The sequence below is a fragment of the Strix aluco genome, chromosome W, assembly GCF_031877795.1.
Source record: "Strix aluco isolate bStrAlu1 chromosome W, bStrAlu1.hap1, whole genome shotgun sequence".
In the NCBI taxonomy this organism is placed as follows: Eukaryota; Metazoa; Chordata; class Aves; order Strigiformes; family Strigidae; genus Strix; species Strix aluco.
Window position 1 is genome coordinate 48,131,267 of NC_133970.1, and position 21,304 is coordinate 48,152,570.

The 21,304-nt window shown below is 43.6% G+C and overlaps 1 protein-coding gene across 9 annotated transcripts in view; it reads left to right on the forward strand.

Annotated features, from left to right (window-relative positions):
• LOC141917549 (vasculin-like) overlaps nt 1-8,758 on the forward strand; it is a 64,975-nt gene extending 56,217 nt beyond the window's left edge. For all 9 annotated transcript variants that reach the window (XM_074810799.1, XM_074810797.1, XM_074810796.1 and 6 more), the window contains 3 exons: nt 3,462-3,646; nt 7,079-7,181; nt 8,291-8,758. In XM_074810799.1, the coding sequence (XP_074666900.1) occupies nt 3,462-3,646; nt 7,079-7,181; nt 8,291-8,446 (444 nt within the window). In that variant the 3' untranslated portion in view covers nt 8,447-8,758. The remainder of the gene's footprint in view (nt 1-3,461; nt 3,647-7,078; nt 7,182-8,290) is intronic.
• The last annotated feature ends 12,546 nt before the right edge of the window (nt 8,759-21,304 follow it).

Consider the following 21,304-nt stretch of genomic DNA (forward strand, 5'->3'; position numbering starts at 1 on the left):
GTCTTTCCTGGGCGCTGTGGGGTTCTGGAGGATGCACATCCCAAACTACAGCCTGATTGTGAGCCCTCTCTACCACGTAACCTGCAAGAAGAACGATTTTAAATGGGGCCCAGAGCAACAACAAGCCTTTGAACAAATTAAGCAGGAGATTACCCAGGCAGTGGCTCTCGGGCCAGTCCGGACAGGGCAGGAGATTAAGAACGTGCTCTACACCGCAGCCGGGGAGAATGGCCCCTCCTGGAGCCTTTGGCAGAGAGCAGATAGGGAATCCCGAGGCCGACCTCTAGGCTTTTGGAGCCGGGGATACAAAGGCTCTGAAGCTAACTATACCCTGACTGAGAAGGAGATACTGGCAGCGTACGAAGGAATTCGAGCTGCCTCAGAAGTGGTCGGCACTGAGACACAGCTCCTCCTGGCACCCCGACTGCCGGTGCTGGGATGGATGTTCAAAGGAAAGGCTCCCTCCACACCTCATGCAACAGATGCCACGTGGAGTAAATGGGTTGCGTTGATAACACAACGGGCTCGAATAGGGAACCGCGACCCCCCAGGATTAATGGAAATGATCATGAACTGTCCACAGAGCAAAGATGCTGGGATGTCACCAGAACAGGAGGTGAAACGTGCTGAGGAGGCCCCACCATATAACGAGCTGCCAGAGGAGGAGAAACGATATGCCCTGTTCACTGATGGGTCTTGTCGCATTGTGGGAAAACATCGACGATGGAAGGCTGCAGTGTGGAATCCCACACGAGAAACCACTGAAACTGTTGAGGGACAAGGTGAATCGAGCCAGTTCGCAGAGGTGAAAGCCATCCAATTGGCTTTGGAGTTTGCTGAGCGAGAAAAGTGGCCGAGGCTCTATATCTACACTGACTCGTGGGTGGTGGCAAGTGCCCTGTGGATGTGGTTGCAGCAATGGAAACAGAACAACTGGCAACGCAAGGGCAGACCCATCTGGGCCGCTGAAGTATGGCAGGACATTGCAGCCCGGGTGGAGAACCTCGTTGTGAAGGTGCGCCATGTGGACGCCCATATACCCAAGAGTCGGGCCACTGATGAACATCAACATACCCAGCAGGCGGACCAAGCTGCTAAGATCGAGGTGGCTCAGGTGGACTTGGACTGGCAGCGTAAAGGTGAACTGTTCATAGCCCGGTGGGCCCATGAGACCTCGGGCCACCAAGGCAGAGATGCAACATACAGGTGGGCTCGAGATCGAGGGGTGGACCTCACCATTGACACCATCGCAGAGATCATCCACGGATGTGAGACGTGTGCTGCAATCAAACAAGCCAAACGGGTGAAGCCCCAGCGGAATGAAGATCGATGGATGAAATATAAATATGGAGAGGCCTGGCAGATCGACTACATCACACTGCCACAGACCCGCCGAGGCAAGCGCCACGTGCTCACAATGGTGGAAGCAACCACTGGGTGGCTCGAAACTCATCCAGTGTCCCACGCCACCACCCGAAATACCATCCTGGGCCTTGAAGAGCGAGTCCTGTGGCGACACGACACCCCAGAGAGGATTGAGTCGGACAATGGGACTCACTTCCGAAATAACCTCATAGATGCCTGGGCAGAAGAACACGGCATCGAGTGGGTCTACCACATCCCCTACCACGCACCAGCCTCCGGGAAGATCGAGCGCTACAATGGACTGTTAAAAACTACCTTGAGAGCAATGGGGGGTGGAACCTTCAAACGCTGGGACACACATCTGACAGAGGCCACTTGGTTAGTGAACACAAGAGGATCTGCCAATCGAGCTGGCCCGGCTCAGTCAAAACTCCCACATGTTGTGGACGGGGATAAAGTCCCTGTGGTGCACATGAGGGACCTGCTGGGAAAAATGGTCTGGGTTAGTCCTGCGCCGGGCAAAGGCAAACCCATCCACGGGATTGTTTTTGCTCAAGGACCTGGGTGCACCTGGTGGGTGATGCAGAAGGATGGAGAGGTCCGATGCGTACCACAAGGGGACTTGATTGTGGGTGAAAACACCGTGAGTTATACTGTGCTTTTGTTAATTTTTCTTTGTCAATGCTAATTGCTAAGTGGCAGCTGGATGTGACGCACATGGTATAGAATAAAGGGGTGGATTATGTCCTGGTTTAACCAGGATAGGGTTAAGTTTCCCCAGCAGTGGGGGGGAGCTCTAGCCGGGGTTATTCAGATACCATGCGGACGTCACATCCTGGCAGGTCACATTTCCTGGCGCGGGATCGCGGTGCACTCGTGGTTTTGTACATCTGCTCCTCTCACTGCTGTATTTGGTAGCTATTTTGCTCTGTTCATTGCTATCACTATTACTGTTATTGTTATTGTTGTTGTTTGTTGTGTTGCTATTGCACTGTTGTATTAAACCTTTCCTTATTTCAGTCTTGGGGCTTTGTATTTCACTCCCTTTGTGGGGGAGGGGCAGCGGCTGCATGGTCTCAGACCCTGGCAGGGCTAAACCACCACACTGAGCATTCTAAAATTGCTGGAGGCAGACAACACTGTGAGTGGGAGGGGAATGATGATGGATTGTCTTGATCATGGACTCTGAAGTATGTTTTTGTACAAGTGCAGAACTGTCTGATTGAGCAATTGCTTCCTGCTATGGATAATGCTGTTATATGCCCAGTTTAGGGATTTTGTTGTCAAAAGGGTGTTAGCTAGATAATGTTGATACTCTCCACTTTGTTTTTACAGTTGGTAAGAATTCTGAGGCTATTTGGCTCATTACTAAATAAGAATTGCAAGTTGTTGAATGAGTAGAATTAAAAGAAACATCTCTGGTTCATAGGATTAAAGAGCTTTTAATATTTGAGTGAACCTGAACAGTCTGCTTTCTAAATAAACTTTCTTCCTAGTTCTTATTTCATGGCTAGTGAGTTACAGTTGCTGTAATAACAGCCTGAGAAACTCTGTGATGTGTTCATGTGTGTAGGAAAAGCTGTTGTCTGAATTTAAAGAGCAGTATCCAATCTTTCTGAACTTGTAGCAGATGAATTTGCTGGTTGAGGTAAGTTGGCTGTGACCTGCCCCTTAAACTAAGAAACTTGAGAACTCTTTTGCTTTCAAACTTCTCCTGACGTGCATGGCTCTAATATTTAATTAGGAACCTTGTTTGTAAGTTCAACAGATAACTTATTTAAGCTGCTTTTCATGCTTACAGAAATAATAAGTTTGAATTTTAAGATATGTTTGAAACTTTGTAGAAAATGTTTGAGGCTGAGCACGGGAATTGCTTTCTATGTTACTTGATCAGTGGCATAACTAAAGATTTCTGTAGTATCCAGGTATTGCAAACTCTAGAAGTATGAGCAGAATTACCCCCAAAGTAATATAGAGCATCTTCATTTAACCTTAATTTAAATTAAACAGAATCACTGAATTGCAGAATTTGCAGACATTTACTTATGAATGGAATTTGCTTTTAAACTTTGTAATTTAATAATTATTTTTAACAGAATGATGAGTCCTTTAACTTGCACAACAGCAACAGTCCTCATCATGAGAGTGATATAAACCGAAACTTTGAAAATGAAATTTCACAAGAGAATGGCAATGCTCCGATTACATCTCAACAGATCATTCGATCTTCAACTTTCTCTCAGGCAGATGTTCTTTCAAGCTCACTTGAGGCAGAGCATAGGTATGTACTTTATTATAATATAAAGAGTGTTCCTTCATGGTAAGTGAGCATGTCTTTAATTCTTACTAGTTCAGAAGTCAGAATCTGAAAACTGAGAACACGTAAAATGTTTAGTGAGTACTGTCAAAGTCTAACTTCTAGACGTGTACTAATTTAACATGGAATATACTTTGTTTCTACTAGACTTGTATACTGACATCTTAAACTTGCTTTACTAGAAATTTGACGTATTTCACTATAAAGAAATAAAGTAAACTATGTAGTGACTTCATCCCTCTAATTTTGGTCTGCATGTCTAGGAAAAACAGTGCATGTAATTGCTATTTGTATTAATAATACTTTAAATGCTGCATTTTTTGTAAAACTCCAATGAATTTTTCCTCGTTGTTGAAGAAATTAATTATTTCTGTAGCTGACTAGTTGACTCTGTCAGTGATATCACAAGACAATGCACTGGAAAAGGAGAAAGTAACTTAAAAAAAGGATTGAAACAATTCTAGTATCTCATAATAGTAACTGCAGTAGCAACTGGTAGAGATTGAGAATGATACTGCTGGGAAATCACAACTCAGTCTAGAGGTGAGCTTGTCATGAGCTCTGTTAAATTCTTACTGGCAACTACAGAAATGTAGTGATAGATTAGATAGATTATTTTTTCTTTTTTTAGTGATAGATTCTACATATACATTGGACTAGAGAACTTTTCCTTTTGTAGTACCTGCAGAGGAAACTTTCATGACCTCTTATCCCTAATGAGTATGAAAAGTGACTGCACCCTGCTCTGTTCCTTTTTTTCCACCATTGGCTATGGAGACAGAAATCTTTAGCCACTAGAGGCTGCTGATGAATATTTTTGACTAGAAGACAGGAGTCAAATCTAACTCTCATTTGTCAATTCAAATTACTTTGGATGGCCTTCATATGGATTCTGGGCAAGCATCTTTCCTTGTGGTATCCCAGAGATGCTGTGTCTCCATACTGTAATAGCCCTTTGGCTGAGACTTCTGTATGTATGTAGACAGATGTTATGGTAAGCCTTTTTGTGGTAAATTGGACTTTGAAGTGACCAGCTTAACTCACAGGATACTTGTGCGTACTTAATAACTGTATAGGCGCATCTTGTACAAAATATATTTTGGGCTTCCTTTCTCCTGGGGGAGTGTGCAGTGATTATGCACTCGGTGTCAAGTTTGCTAATCTGAAGCTTAATTTTTTTTACGTAGTTCACACTTTTAATCATTCTAGAAGCCTAATGTTGCTTTAAAGGGATAGCGGTCCTGCTAACTTTAGATTATATTGCTTGAAACTTAATTAGCTATTGCCCTAAATTTTATTTATGTTAACAGGAGCTATGTAACTATTCACTTTACTGTACATAATACTGTTAACATCTTAGCTTGCTTGCAGTAAAATTTTCTGACTCAAATTACTGTTGCTAAAAATATAACTATCATTGAACTGCTTTTGGCATTGCATAATGGCAAGTCTTCTCTGTATGTGTATACAAATGCACATATTCTCTTAAAGAGAGTTTTTGATGGATTGCATATTGTTTCTGCTGCTTCCTGAGGATTTCACTGTTCCTGGCTGTCACATTGTCCAGTTTGGTTCAAACACTACAGAGGATGTAATTTTCATTTCTGTTGTTGTCTTGTTAACTTTTTAAAGCAATCTCAGTAGTGCTGTTCTCCCCTCCTCCCAATTCCAGGCTTTTATTATGGTTTTAACAACAGTCATTGGTGCCATTGGTCACCTGCAGTGACACATCCAGTGCACGCCCATTGTATTGGGACCTAGAATTTTTTGTAGGGAGGATTATGTTGAAGGGCATTTCTTGCTGACATCTGGCTAAATGGAATACCTTGCACATGACATCAACAGTGAGTTCATCTAACTTCCTTGTTTTAGTATATTTACTGTTCTTCAGCTCTGAGTGTCAGTTTCTTGTGTCAGCTCTGGCACATACTTTAGAAACCTCTTTATTTTTTTGTGAAATAACTTTAACCTCCTTTAACATTTAAGGTCAACAGGTGTGTGGTTTGCCTGAAGAAGGTGCTAATCCTTTTGGCAAAAACTTTGCAGCAAGAAAACTTACTATCTTCAATGTTAAATGTCACAGTGTCTTCACCCTCAGATAACCTGTGTTTTCATAGTGTCTTCATGCCTAAAACCACTTTCTTCTTGCTCAGATACTGCTGTCCCACTATTGGCACTAGCTAAAACACTTTTATTATTGCATCTTTGGACATCTCAAGCTTAGTCACGAGAGGAATTGGTCTCCCTTCATCTCAAAACTCACTCCTAGTTGTAGTCTGTCTGTGCTGCAATATCTGCATCTGCCATCAGGTGAGACTCAATTGCAAAGAAGCCTGTCCTGGCTCTGACATTAGCATGTGCTAGAAAAAAGAAACTATAGGAGGCCATTGCATCCTGAATTGTGCTTCTATCACTGAAGCTTCTCCCATGTGTGTTGTCTCCATCTCCAAACTTGATGCAGAAGATACTGTGGGTCTGAGGTGAGGAACAGCCTCTGATGTTGGTTCCCATGGAGGGACATCACCAGCATTCCTACACTGCTGCTCCACCAGAGCAGTTATGCAAGGGAGAGATACATTCTTTTCCACCTGACAGATTTATTGTCTTAAAATGAAGGTACAGTTACTTAGATTCTGCTTTCTTCCTGCTTGAACTTTAGGAATATGATGAATTTCATAGTGTAGCCAGGGACACTTGATTGTATTTAAGTCATTTGTCTTTGATAACTTCTTACACAAATATATTGACAATGAGGGTTGCAGCTTAATGGGCTGTAACATCCATAGTCCCAACACCAGATATGCTTTTAAGAGAAATCCTATGCATCAACAGCTGAACTTGCATATGATCCAAATTCTTTTCTCTTTTGATTTCTTTATCGCTGTAGTCCTAGAGAGCAGCCATCCAATTGAAACAGAATATGAAAAACTATCAGCTTTATTTAGGCTGGTAATAAAGATCCTGAAGTGAGATAATATGATGAAATTTGGCTTTTGTGTCCTTACGTTCACTGGCAGAGAAAGCAGGGTCTATTTTGCATGTGAAACCTGATGGCAGGAAATGTAATACTTGGTATGTGCAAGTGATGGTGTGGATATATGCTTGAAACTAAGAATATGTTCTATAGATAAAGTGTTACAGTTTAATTTTTGCAACCTTTGAAATTAAGCATGTAGAGGTAAAACAGGGTCATCTGTGAAGGACCTGAGAACTTCTCAACTTCTGTGCTTTATATATCTTTTGTAAGGCTTTTAATCTACTTTTATGTAAGAGTTTGAAAAAATTATTGACTGATTAATCCATTTATTACAGATCTTTACACATCAATGTAGGCAGAGCTTGAAATATCTAAGTGTGTGTAACAAATTAGTTAATGCTGTCCTTTTTATTTTAAAGGTTGTTAAAGGAGATGGGCTGGCAGGAAGACAGTGAAAATGATGAAACATGTGCTCCACTAACAGAGGATGAGATGAGGGAATTCCAAGTCATTAGTGAACAGGTAATGCTAAGTTAATGTTCCACTATGAACTTGAAGGTGGCTACTCTAAATGCCTACCTTTGAGGGGGATCTCCAGTAATTTTGATGGTTAGGGATGCTGCCATTTCAGTACCCTTTTTCTTTCCTCTCTCTTGCCTCCTTGTGCTTTTGGAAGAATAGTTGCTTTAAAAAGATAAGGGACCAGTGCTTATTGTAGGTAAGGCCTATTCTCAAAATATCAAGGGGAAGGGTAGGGGAGTGGTTCTGAGTAGTTTCAGCATTGCTGATGATAGAATTGCAAAAGCTTTCCAGCTCCTCAGCTTAGCCTGAGGAAAGGGAATTTTCTTTCAAGGCTTTTATGCAGCTTCCTTGGCTTTCCAAAATCTGAATTTTCTCTGTTGGAAATTGAGGGACACTTAATTCACTAGTAACAAAGTCTGAAAAGGCAATCTAGACTTGATTTTTTTTTTTTTTTATTAGGAGTGTTTTATATAACTGATAGGGAGGGGTCAGTGAGGAAGGGGCTGGAAAGGTGAATCTTGCATAATGTTAAATCTAAACATTTAGTATTTCCATAAATCTAGCCATGCAGGTGCTAATTAGAGCATTTTGAATATTAAAAACTTAAATGCTTGTCTTATTGCCTAGCTTCTGCACTATGTCTGGAAATGCAGTAATTCCTTTCTTGTAGAATAAATTGTTTTCTTCTCTCCACTGTCTTTGACTTTCCAACTGCATCAGACAGACTGGGATACCCATTCCTCCTTGCTGCTTCTCTTCCTGGGTCCCTTCCTCATTGCAGACCCTGCCCTTCTTAGCACAGGTGTTTGCAGCAGACTGTGGAAAAAGGGACTGCATCACAGGAGAGATCATGTGGGAGGGATCACTGGGGCAAGATGTCTGAGGAAGTGGGTGAGAAGAGGGTAAGTTCTTGTTCACTGCAGGAGCTTAGTTTAGCACAGTTGGATGCAAGTGGCTGGCCCAGAAGTGAAGGCTCTCAGGCGAATTTTCCTTTGTATGTGTATATAAAATAGGTCATGCAGTGGATCTAATGTAGCCCATAGATGATGTAACAGATTGTTGTGTTTAGCTTTTTCTTTCTCTGAATACATCTTGTTTTCTCATTTCAGTTACAAAAAAATGGCCTTCGGAAAAATGGCCTTTTGAAAAATGGCCTCATCTGTGATTTTAAATTTAGCCCCTGGAAAAACAGCACTTTCAAACCTGCTCTGGAGAATGAGGATTCTGAGACGAGCAGCAGTGATACATCAGATGATGATGTGTGAAGATTTCTGTAACATCTGTAAAAACTTGGTTTGATCTCATGAAAATTTGGGGATATATTGTCCAAAAAAAAATTTCTAATTTATGTAGTCACATACCCCATTAGAGGAAGAATGATGGGACTTCTCTTGGAAGAAAGCAAGGAATCTTGTGTTGAACATTACTATAATTTCTTTGCAAACAAATGTAGAGTGAGGACTTGGGTTGACCCAGCATTGACTTTCTTCATCACTGCAGCATTTCTGACTAGCAGTATGACAATGTAACAAATTGGAATTTCTCATTTAATAATAAAAACAAAAAGAATTGTCTAATGTCTTGCAAAGCCTCTGTTTTAATATGTCCAAGTCTATTAGGAAAAAAAGAGCAGTTGACAGTGTTTTGCTTGCCAAGTAATTTCTTTCTTACAATGGAAATCCTTGAGTCCACTTTGTATGCAAAAAGGGCAACGTAGCATGTTGGCTAAAATGAGCAAAGTGCACTAAAACTCTTTTTCCTTAATTGAGCTGTTGTACTGTTCTGCTTTTTCCACACATGACTGTTCTTTAGCCATTTGTAGTGTAGTCATCATTATTAACAGCAAAAAACCCCTGATGTTTTGGTTCCAAATTTATAGAACTAACCTTTAAATTGAAAGCTTTATGTTGGATATTGCAAGACCCAGTATTCTCACAGTGAACACGTTTCTTGTGGGAAAATAAGCACTTTGATTTTACTATTCACATGCAGAAAAAAATAATTACACTGACTGGATTTGTCTACTACATGGAAAATAAACTGTTTTGCAGAGTACTTTCTCAGTGCATAGCATCAAGGGTGTTATTTTAAAATCTAGTAAGTTTTGTTTGCATTTATATTAAATGTACTCTGGCAGCAGCGACTGCATTTCAGAATGAGTTAAAAAGATTTTTATCACCAGATCTTGCTTTTATAAGCAGCAGAAGTATATCTATGCAATAAGCACCTGCTTTGCTTACTTTGTGTCAAACTTATTCTTTATAATCACACATTTAAAAACTAATATTAGTTTTATTTGGTTCATTTAATTTATTTAAATATTCTCCACAACGTTGTACAAGCTATGTAGCATTAATTCATAAGCACAACTGCTCTTGGTGATGTCACATACATTTATAACATAGCTTATATATAGACATTCTTCCTTCAAAATATTTTTGAATTGCACTACTTATAGTAAGTAATTTGCAAGTTAAAACTCTAAAGCAAAAATATTTATAAAGCTGAGATTTTGTCCATGCTTAACTTCTTTAGAAAAAGACTTTTTTATAAGGTGACATCTAACAATTTTGCACCAAAGGTGGTGTATGGGGTTTTTTTTTGTTGTTTTGGTAGTGTTTTGGTTTTTTTATTGGGGGTGTGTGTGTGTGTGTGTGTGTTTACTATCTGTTTTATTTATGATGAGGACTTCAACTTCAGTGTTTCTTCTTTAAAGAATGCCTGTTCAGTAAATACATTTAAACTGCCGGCTGCTAGAAACTGGAAGTCAAGGATGTCTTTGTTTTTCTGTTTTCTATTTGCTGCTAGGCAGTGATTGAGACAGTTTACTCCACTGCATAGAACTTTTGGTCAGACTAAGGATTATTGCTGTTGTGCACCAAGAATTATTGGCTCATTAGAATTATAAATGTGCTGACTAGCTGGTCATCTTTCCTCATGCTGTTATTCATAGTCATTAGTGAGCTTTATTGCAAATTGAATGATGTTTGTTTCATTCCCTGGATCTTGCTCTTCAGCCTTCTCTAGAGGTAGCTGGCAATGCATTTGCTAGACTGGTGCTGGCAGCAATTTGTGAGGCAGTCTGGCTGTGTGAAACATAGGTGTGTATTGGAAACTTTCTTCTGTCTCAGGAGATTTGCACTTCCTCAGAGATTTGAAATCAACTTCTAGGGTTTATCTCTGTGTGTTGACATCTAGGAAAGACCTTCAGACAGACTAAAGAAAAATTCATACATTTAACCAGTTGGTCAATAGAGTGTACTGCTCTGTTACTAAATTCAGTGCCTACCAAAGCCTGCTTCCATCGTGTTCTCTTGTGCAAATTTGATCATCTGATGGAGATGCAAGGTCTTACAGGGTCTATAGTGGCATGTGTTTCTTAAATCCCTACAAAGATACCTGAGAGTATGCTTGCTATTTAGGTTTCATTCTGTATGCATCCTCCTTGGACATCCTCTTAGTATGTAGCTATTTATTTTCCTGGTAATAGCATGATTCCTATAGAGGAATGGCATTCTATACTTGTAGGGCAAATGCTCATTTACTTTCCTATCCTATCCAGGTCAAAGATACAGCCTTGAAGTGGAAGAGAATATTTTTGGCAACTGGCATGATTGCTGATTTCCAGAGAAGCATCTCCACATCAAGCTGATAGAGCTTGGGTCAATATGAGAGAACTTGAGTTCCCCTTAGGTGTGAGGAGGTACCTGGTTCAGGTGGTACTAAGCAAGGCACTACAAAGATTTCACCTTGGGAAGTGTGGGAATACAATGGAAGATTGGCAAGGAGGATTGTAAACACACTCAAGTGACTTGCAGCTGGGGTGTCAAAAAGCACATATATCATACTAATTGTTGTTTAGCCCTGTGTGCTTGACAGGTAGAATGTCTGCGCTTAGATAACACAGGCCTGTGAGAGACTCAGAGGCACCTTATCAAACATGCTGGAGATTCCTGCCCTGCTGTGGGAAAGATCAAAGCACAGTGGAAAAGTACGCCTGCGAAAATCTCAGATATATACAGGTGAAAGCAGCAGGTTCAAGATCTTTTCTTTCTTCTCCTCTTTCTGGCTAGCAAGGACCAAGCTCCACAGTGCCTGGAGTGTGCCTCTGTCTCTCGGGTCGTGAGGTAACAAGAATAAATTTGCTCCTTGCATTTCACCATGGTTTTGTGGTTGTTCCTGCATCCTGCCTGTCATCTCACACAGGAAGCAAAAGAGTGCAAACTCCTTCCATTCTGCCAGGAAGCAGTCAGACTTGAGAACTGATGCAACAAATTCCAAATGCTTGAAAGATGAATTTGAAGCAGCCTGGTGGCCTGAGCTATTGCATTTTGGTAGGCTACCAGGCTGGCTGTGTGCTGTCCTGAATTATCATCTAAGTCAACAGATGCTGAATCAGGCCTCTTTCCATCAGGTACCAAAAGACAGATCCTGACCTGTATGCTCACAGTTGGGTCAAGGGAGGTGATGTAGCTTTTTTTTCCAATCTGTTATTCAGTATAGCCAATAGTAGAAAATGATGTGCAGCTTTGATCCTGCTCATTCTAGTATGGTGGCTTTGGTACAGTGGCTTCCTTTTGATTCTTATTCTTCCTTCTGTGTGATAGCTTGGTGTCTGGGAACTCTGTGCTATCCTAATCTTTGCATCTTCCATGTTGCATTGCTTCCTGTTGCAAGACTGGTGAAGTGGAACCATCTTTAGCAAGTTATGGAGCATCCTATCTGAGCTTGTGTGTCTGCATTCTTGCAATCTCCAGCTTGATTTACACCTTCACCAAATGCTACACTACTGGAGTAGCCTTTAGAACCAAACTCTCATGTGATAGGGCAGTCCTGCAGTTCCTGTTTATGTGAAGGACTCTGTGTTGTTCCTCTAGCTGTGGCTATGCAGTATTCTTGAAGTTACCCAGAGAAAATACACACACATAAAATCACTCAAAGAAAAGTTTCTTATGAGCAGGTTCTTTAAGAAGTGTTATCTACATGCATGTTTATCTTCTGTCTTCCTTCTCCCGTTCTTCAGTGTCTGGAGTTAGCTGTTGATTCTGCATTTGGGAAAACAATTGGAAAGGTGTAAGTTGTAGTCTTGCCCTATGTACAGATGAAAAATGATCTAGTTTTGAGTCATCTGGTATACACGTGCACAAATGTGTGCACACACACGATTTGAATGTAATAGAAGGGAACATTGTACAACTGTTAGCAATAAAATTTTCTACACTTGCTATTTGTACCTCTTGATGTTATTGGTGATTCTTGTCATGAGTATTGTGGTTTTTTTCCTACCCAGGTGTCATGGATGGATTTAGCAGCAAATCAAGATTTATTAATGACTAGCAGCACTTAATCGTTAACCAATTTAAGGATTTACAAAATAATGCAGTAAGATATGTTATGATTAGTGACTTAATTACAGATTTGAAAATGACAAGATTCACACTAACTTACTATAAAGTATCTTAAATCAATATATATATGTATATTCATAAACACAAGATATACAAACACACAGACAGACAAAAGTTTTTGGATCCAGTGGAATAAGTATGTACCCACACTCATGAAAATAACCGTGTATACCCAAACATATCGGTAGGTAGAGAGGTGGGTAAAAGAGAAGCTAGCCCAAAGTTAAAATTTCCCTCTTCTCAAGTTTAGAGTAAATACTCACAATGCATCAGCATTCCTCAATGGGCCATAATTGAGACTCGAGGGGATCAACTTCGCCCTGGCCTCCCGTTGACTCTAATGGCAGACGGTATCTCAAGGAGTTGGTACCTGAGAGGCGTCCCAGCTCAGGGGCGATGCTGGTCACAGGCCCGCTGCAATCCAGGAGAGCTCAAAGGGTCTCGCTTGGGGTCACTATTTATAGGGTCCAAGATAATTGACTTTTGTCAGGTACTTTTCCACTCCAGCCCAATTGAGTGATGAAATATTCTGGTATTTTCCACCAGTTGCCCAGAACTTGCTGGATGTGCAGTTCTGTTATTGTCCTCCCTCATCCACGTCCCAGGTACAGGAGTACCAGGCTGTCAGGAGGCAATGGACTGTTATTACCGCTCCTAAGCGATAGGGAGAGCAGGAGCCAGGCACGTCAAGGGGGTGGCTTAATGCTCTGCTCCACTGCCATTTGCAATCCATACCTCCCTAGGTTGGGATGTGGCCCAAGAGGGGGGTTGGAATCACACCAAGCACCGAGCAGCCCAGCAAGGAGGGGGACTGAGAATTGCACCACCACACCAGGATATATAGAACTTAAATTATATCCAGGCTGAAGGGCCTCTTCAGCAATGACCAGGTTTGCTTATTTTCCTGTAACACTGATTTATGTAACAAGAGTTGTAAAATGAACAAGCTTTAGAAAACTCTTTTCTCTTAGGATATTATTAATAGCAGGAATAATTAATAAATAGATATTGTTTTATAGGCTTAATTAATAGAGCACAGGTGCTCTAGGAACAATACTGACAGTTTAAGCAACTTAGAAAGGCTAGGTAATGAAAAGTTAGACATAGATTAAGTATATGTTAAATAGAACATTTTGAGTCTTTTCTCAAAAGTCTAAAAGTGAATTATGATGAAGATTGTTTGGAAGATAAGTGTACTGGGTGTGGCTGAGCCAGAATTGGTTTTCCCCTGTAGCAGCCCCCATGGTGCTGTGGTTTATGCTGGGAGCTGGCAGGGTGTTGATAGCACCCTGGTGGTGTGGCTACTGCTGAGTGGTGCTTACACAGCACCAAGGCTCTTTCTGACATTTCCCCCCCACAGTGGGACGGGGTGGGCAAGATCTTGGGAGGGGACACAACCAGGACAGCTGACCCCAACTGACCAAAGGGATATTCCAGACCATCTGACGGCTGCTCAGTATAAAGCTGGGAGAAAGGAGGAAGGGGGGGGGGTCACCCTTGGTCCTCCGAGGCAACCCCTCCGCGTATGGGAGCCCTGCTTCCTGAGAAGGCCCGACATCGCCTGTTCATGGGAAGTAGAGAATAAATCTGTTTGCTTTTTTTTGCTTCCGCACGTGGACCTTTGCTTCGCTTTGCTTATATTAAAACTGCTGTTGTTTTACCCACAAGGGTTGGTTATTTTCTTTCCCCTCTTTGCCCTGTTGAGAACAAAGGGAAAGGGGGGTGTGGTCTATTTGGCGCCCAATGTGGGGCGGGACAACGGCAGTTTTATATTAATTGTGCTATAGCTATAGCAGTTAGTAAGAGACAAGCTCTTGTGCTGGTCACGGGTTTGTTGATTGCGCTGCTTATCTTTATTTTGCTAAGCTCGGGAACATGCTGGAAGAAATTGGGAACATCATGAGTGGTTTTATTCTGCAGGCTCCCGAAGTACTTATTAATCCTTACGTTAGCTCTTTGATACTGTTCATTAATGCTATTCGCCTATTGTGGGCTGTGTGGAGCTCGGTAGGTTTTTGGTGTAAGAGAAGGCAAATTTTGGGTGAGACAATACCAAAATGTGCCCTGAGGCGGCCTGTCCCTGGGTGGCAGGGGGAGTGGAAGGATTTGGGCAGATTCCCAGGACGGTTATCACCTCCTGTAGCCTGGGATCTTACCCCTGAACAGGCAAGCAACCCCGCAAAACTGACACAACACCTGATAGAAGGGTGCCTTGTCTATCCCAGTGAACATCAGCAACTCCCAGCGCTGTACTGGGGCCTGGCCTGTGCTTATCGAGCTGCAGTTCAGTGCTCTCAAAGGACTGTGGTGGAGATGGGAACTCAAACAAAAACAACAACAGCAGAGATTGCCCCAGTAGTAAAAAAGAAACAGTGGACAAGGAGAACAACAGGGCCATACCCTCGATTAATAAGGGACGAGAAAGAGGAGGAAGAAGCGGGTCCTTCAGCAAAGGGGTCAGAAGAGGGAATAACAGAGCTCAAACAGGAGGCAGAAACTACCCGGTCCCTGACATCATCAGAACTGCGAGACCTGCGGAAAGACTATCGCCGCCAGCCGGGTGAGCGGATTGCTGCCTGGCTGCTTCGATGCTGGGATAATGGGGCTGATGCTCAGCAGCTGGAAGGTAAGGAAGCCCAACAGCTGGGTTCCCTTGCTAGAGATCGAGGAATTGAAAGGGGAATTGGAAAAGAAACAGGAATTTGCAGTCTGTGGAGACGGCTCCTTTCAAGTGTTAAAGCAAGATATCCTTTCAAGGAAGATCTTACGGACAACTCCCCAGGGAAGTGGGCTACTGCGGATGAAGGTGTCCAGTACCTGAGAGAACTAGCAGTGCTGGAAGTCATCTATAGTGATCCAGATAATGATGAAGCCCCTAAAAATCCAGAGGATGTCCTGTGCACACGGGCCATGTGGAGGAAGGTGATTAAAGGTGCGCCATCCTCGTATTCTGCCGGCTTGGCTGCGATGTACTATCCAGAAATGGATGTGGGAGAAGGACTAAGATGTACGCCAACTGTGGAGGCAGTCTCTTCCTGGCTTCAGAACTTTGAAGAGAGTCTTGGTACCTCCTCATCTCTACGGGTGAGTGCCTTAGATGTCAGGAGCACCCCAAGAAATCGGTTCTCTTCAACCCCAGTCAGAGGGAAAGGGAAACCCAGGCGCATGACACGTGGCGAACTTTGGTTCTTCCTGCGTGACCAGGGGGAGGACATGAGGAAGTGGGATGGTCAACCCACCTTCAAGTTGGAAGCTCGTGTACATGAATTGCGAGGAAAGACCCCTGCCAAGAAGAAGACATCCAAGAAGGTTGTTAATGTAGCTGGTGTGGAACCGCAAGAAAGTAACCAGCGATCTCCCAGATACAGGAAGACTGAGATCACCTCCCTTGGCCCTGATGAAGGAGTTTCTGGCCTGGCACGGCAAGGGTCAGACAGTGAATACTCTGACCAAGAACAGGAATAGAGGGCCCCTGCCTCCAGCCAGGAGGAGGAAAGGGATGATCGGGTGTATTGGACAGTGTGGATTCGATGGCCTGGCACATCAAATCCACAGAAGTACCAGCCTTTAATCGACACCGGGGCACAGTGTACATTAATGCCATCAAGTTATAGAGGGGCAGAACCTATCTGGATCTCAGGAGTGACACGGGGATGTCAAGAACTGTCAGTACTGGAGGCCGAGGTTAGCTTGACCGGGGATAAGTGGGAAAAACATCCCATTGTAACTGGCCCAGAAGCCCCTTGTATCTTGGGCATTGACTACCTCAAGAGGGGGTATTTCAAAGACCCAAAAGGATACCCATGGGCTTTTGGTGTGGCCAGTGTGAACACAGAGAAGGTCAAACAGTTGTCTAATCTGCCTGGGCTCTCGGAAGATGCTTTTGTTGTAGGACTGTTGCGAGTTGAAGAACAACAGGTGCCAATTGCTACGAGGACCATGCACCGACGGCAGTATCGCACGAACCGAGACTCTCTGGCTCCCATCCAAGAACTGATCCGTCAACTGGAGAGCCAAGGTGTCATCAGTAAGACACATTCGCCTTTTAATAGCCCAATATGGCCAGTGCCAAAGTCTGACAGAGGGTGGAGGTTGACAGTAGACTATCGTGGCCTGAACGAAGTGACGCCACCACTGAGTGCTGCTGTACCAGATATGTTAGAGCTCCAATATGAACTGGAGTCAAAGGCAGCCAAGTGGTACGCCACAATCGACATCGCCAATGCATTCTTTTCAATTCCTTTGGCAGAAGAGTGCAGGCCACAGTTTGCTTTCACGTGGAGGGGTGTCCAATATACCTGGAATCGACTACCCCAGGGGTGGAAGCACAGCCCCACTATTTGTCATGGACTAATTCAAACTGCACTGGAAAAGGGTGATGTCCCTGAACATCTACAGTACATCGATGACATCATTGTGTGGGGCAACAAGGCAGGAGAAGTGTTCAAGAAGGGACAAAAAGTAATTGAGATTCTTCTGAGAGCTGGGTTTGCCATAAAGAAAAGCAAGGTCAAGGGACCAGCACAGGAGATTCAGTTCTTGGGAATAAAATGGCAAGATGGACGCCGCCATGTGCCTATGGAGGTTGTCAACAAGATAGCAGCTATGTCTCCACCGACCAACAAGAAGGAAACACAAGCTTTCTTAGGACTTGTGGGATTTTGGAGGATGCACATTCCAGGTTACAGTCAGCTGGTGAGCCCTCTCTATCAAGTAACCCGAAAGAAGAACCATTTTGAGTGGGGTCTTGAGCAACAACAAGCCTTTGAGCACATCAAACAGGAGATAGCTCGGGCGGTAGCTCTTGGGCCTGTTCGGCCAGGACCAGCTGTGCAAAATGTACTTTACACATCAACTGGGGAGCACGGCCTCACATGGAGCCTCTGGCAGAAGATACCAGGTGAAACTCGGGGTCGACCATTAGGATTTTGGAGCCGGGGATATCGAGGATCAGAAGCCCACTACACTCCAACTGAAAAGGAGATACTGGCAGCATATGAGGGGATTCGAGCCGCCTCAGAAGTTGTTGGTACAGAAGCACAGCTCCTCTCGGCACCGCGATTGCCTGTACTACATTGGATGTTCAAAGGAAACATCCCTTCTACGCACCATGCAACCAGTGCTACCTGGAGTAAATGGGTAGCGTTAATCACGCAACGAGCTCGACTGGGAAAACCCAACCGTCCAGGGATCCTGGAAGAGATCATGGACTGGCCAGAAGGTAGAGATTTTGGAGCACTGCCTGAGGAGGTGGCTCGTGCCCAAGAAGCACCGCCATATAACGAATTACCAGAAGATGAAAGGCGGTATGCTCTGTTTACTGATGGATCCTGTCGTGTGGTAGGAAACCATCGGAAGTGGAAAGCTGCTGTGTGGAGCCCCACAAGAAAAGTCGTTGAGGCCACTGAAGGAGAGGGCGAGTCAAGACAGTTTGCAGAAGTAAAAGCGATCCAACTAGCCCTAAAGATTGCTGAACGAGAAAAGTGGCCAGTACTGTATCTCTACACTGACTCCTGGATGGTGGCTAATGCCCTGTGGGGGTGGCTACAGGAGTGGAAGAAGACCAATTGGCAGCGCAGAGGTAAACCCATCTGGGCTGCTGCACTGTGGCAGGACATTGCTGCCCGAGTGGAAAACGTGGCTCTAAAGGTACGTCACGTAGATGCCCACGTGCCCAAAAGCCGTGCCACCGAAGAACATCAAAACAATGAGCAAGTAGACAAGGCTGCTAAAATTGAAGTAGCTCAGCTGGACCTGGACTGGGAGCGCAAGGGTGAGCTATTTGTAGCTCGATGGGCCCATGAAACATCCGGGCATCTCGGGAGAGATGCAACGTACAGATGGGCTCGTGATCGAGGGGTGGACCTGACCATGGAGGCCATCTCCCAGGTCACTCGTGAATGCGAAACATGTGCTGCAATCAAGCGAGCCACACGAGTAAAGTCTCCCTGGAACAGAGGGCGATGGCTGAGTTTTCGATATGGCGAGGCCTGGCAAATTGACTGTATTGGACCATTGCCACGAAGACGCCAAGGCAAGCGCTACATACTCACCATGGTGGAAGCAACTACTGGTTGGCTTGAGACGTACCCTGTAAATCATGCCACTGCCCGAAATACCATCTTAGGTCTTGAAAGGCAAATTTTATGGCGACATGGTACTCCTGAAAGAATCGAATCAGACAATGGGACCCATTTTCGAAATAATCTCATAAACTCCTGGGCAAAGAAACATGGCATTGAGTGGGTGTATCACATCCCTTATTACCCACAAGCGTCTGGAAAGATTGAAAGATCCAATGGACTGTTGAAGACTATGTTGAGAGCATTGGACAATGGGGGATGGAAACACTGGGATATAAATTTAGCAGAAGCCACTTGGCTAATTAACACCAGAGGATCTGTTAACCGTCCTGGTCCTGCCCAAACCAAACCCCTTCATACTGTGGGAGGAGATAAGGTCCCTGTAGTACCCACAGGGCAATGGCTGGGGAAGGCAGTGTGGATTGCTCCTCCCTTGGGAAAAGGCAAGCCCACTCGTGGGATTGTTTTTGCTCAGGGACCTGGATGTACTTGGTGGGTAATGCAGGAGGATGGGGCTACTCAGTGTGTGCCTCAAGGAGATTTAACCTTGGGGGGAAAATAACCTGTGGGCTGAGTTGTATGTTGCAGGAAGTGATGGAGGAAGTAGGAACGACGAAGAGTGAACCAGATACGTGCGATGATGACCCAAACCTACCCGGTGCTGGAGTCCAACAGTCAAACATACTGCTCTGTCCTGAACATCCACCTTGACAGATGGCAGCCAAGTCACTGAACATCTGGAGGAGTGAAGAAAGCTTACGGAATGGATAAATGAGTGTTATGTGGGACCTGGGCATGACGTAAATGGTATGGAATAAGGGGTGGAGACTGTACCGGGTCTGGCTGAGCCAGAATTGGTTTTCCCCTGTAGCAGCCCCCATGGTGCTGTGTTTGATGCTGGGAGCTGGCAGGGTGTTGATAGCACCCTGGTGGTGTGGCTACTGCTGAGTGGTGCTTACACAGCACCAAGGCTCTTTCCGACATTTCCCCCCCTCCCACAGTGGGACGGGGTGGGCAAGATCTTGGGAGGGGACACAACCAGGACAGCTGACCCCAACTGACCAAAGGGATATTCCAGACCATCTGACGGCTGCTCAGTATAAAGCTGGGAGAAAGGAGGAAGGGGGTGGGGTCACCCTTGGTCCTCCGAGGCAACCCCTCCGCGTATGGGAGCCCTGCTTCCTGAGAAGGCCCGACATCGCCTGTTCATGGGAAGTAGAGAATAAATCTGTTTGCTTTTTTTTGCTTCCGCGCGCGGACCTTTGCTTCACTTTGCTTATATTAAAACTGCTGTTGTTTTACCCACAAGGGTTGGGTTTTTTTACCTGTCTTATTTTCTTTCCCCTCTTTGCCCTGTTGAGAAAAAAAGGGGAAGGGGGGGAAGTGATAGAGCGACTTGGTGGGTACCTGGCATTTAGCCAAGGTCAAACCTCCACAAGACTCCAAATAATGCTTATGAAGTTGATGTGACATTTAAGTCCAAGCTGGGGCTCCTTCCTTGGTTTTGAATTTCAGCCTAAGATCTCAGACCTGAGAGAAGGTGTATGCCTCTAACTGAAAGCTAATGAGATCAGCATCTCACAGAAATACATCCTCACATTTGGGCTCCAGAGGCTTATTCTTCATCTCCCTGGTGAAATAGGACTTATGTCTGAGTAGGCCTGGTGATTGGTGTTTTAAATACCTAGGCAGAATAGAAAATCAAGCAATGATTTTTTTTTTTTTTTTCCTGTCATGCATCGCTAAGGGGCCCAAAAATAGCTATTAAGTTGTTTCCTGCAGTAACAGCCTCTTCTAACACAGCTGCACAATATTCATGTGAAGTACTTGATAAAATCACCATGATATCATTAGCAGCAACTGTGTTTCTATCTTGAAATGCTTATTGGATGAGAAAAGGCAAGCAAAATTAAATTGTATTAGAGCTAGATGTGAATATATTTATTTCCTTATTAATTTTTAAATTTTAGGCTGAAAAATATGCAATCTGACTACATGCACTTCTTTTAACTAAATGTTTCTTCTTTTCCCCATGTTTTTTTACTTCAGTCTATAGTTACTGTAGCAGAAATTCTCAAAAGAAAATCTAGTGAACTGCAGCAATATCTGTCACTGTCATTTCCATTAATTACTGGAAGCTTTATGCTAACATCATACTGAGGGAAGACAGACAAGTCAGATGCAAAATGAGTGACCACAACATCGCTAGAAGTCCCATTGACTGTGTGTATATCTGATAAAATCATCTCTCTTGCTTGAAAAACTTGTGTCGACCCACTGACCCTGTCAAAATCAACAATTTGAAAAGCAAAGTTTATATGTGGTGTTATCAGGATGCTTCTGTTTACTAAAAAGCTTATATCCAGTGTAATTTATCTTCTGTCTGGACTACATGGGAATTGTATTTCCATTTTATTTGAACATGAATAATAATTCCCAGTATTAAACTGCGTTATTTTGAATGCTAACTAAATGTATGCAATGCTTTGCTATTCCATGTGCACTTGCTAATAAAATGAGAACAAAGTTCACATTAAAATATCCATAAGACAAATAACTGAATTTCATGACAGGAGAAGCACTGATACATTCTCCTCAGATGCTAGAAGCTGAGTAGACAGCGCAACAAGGT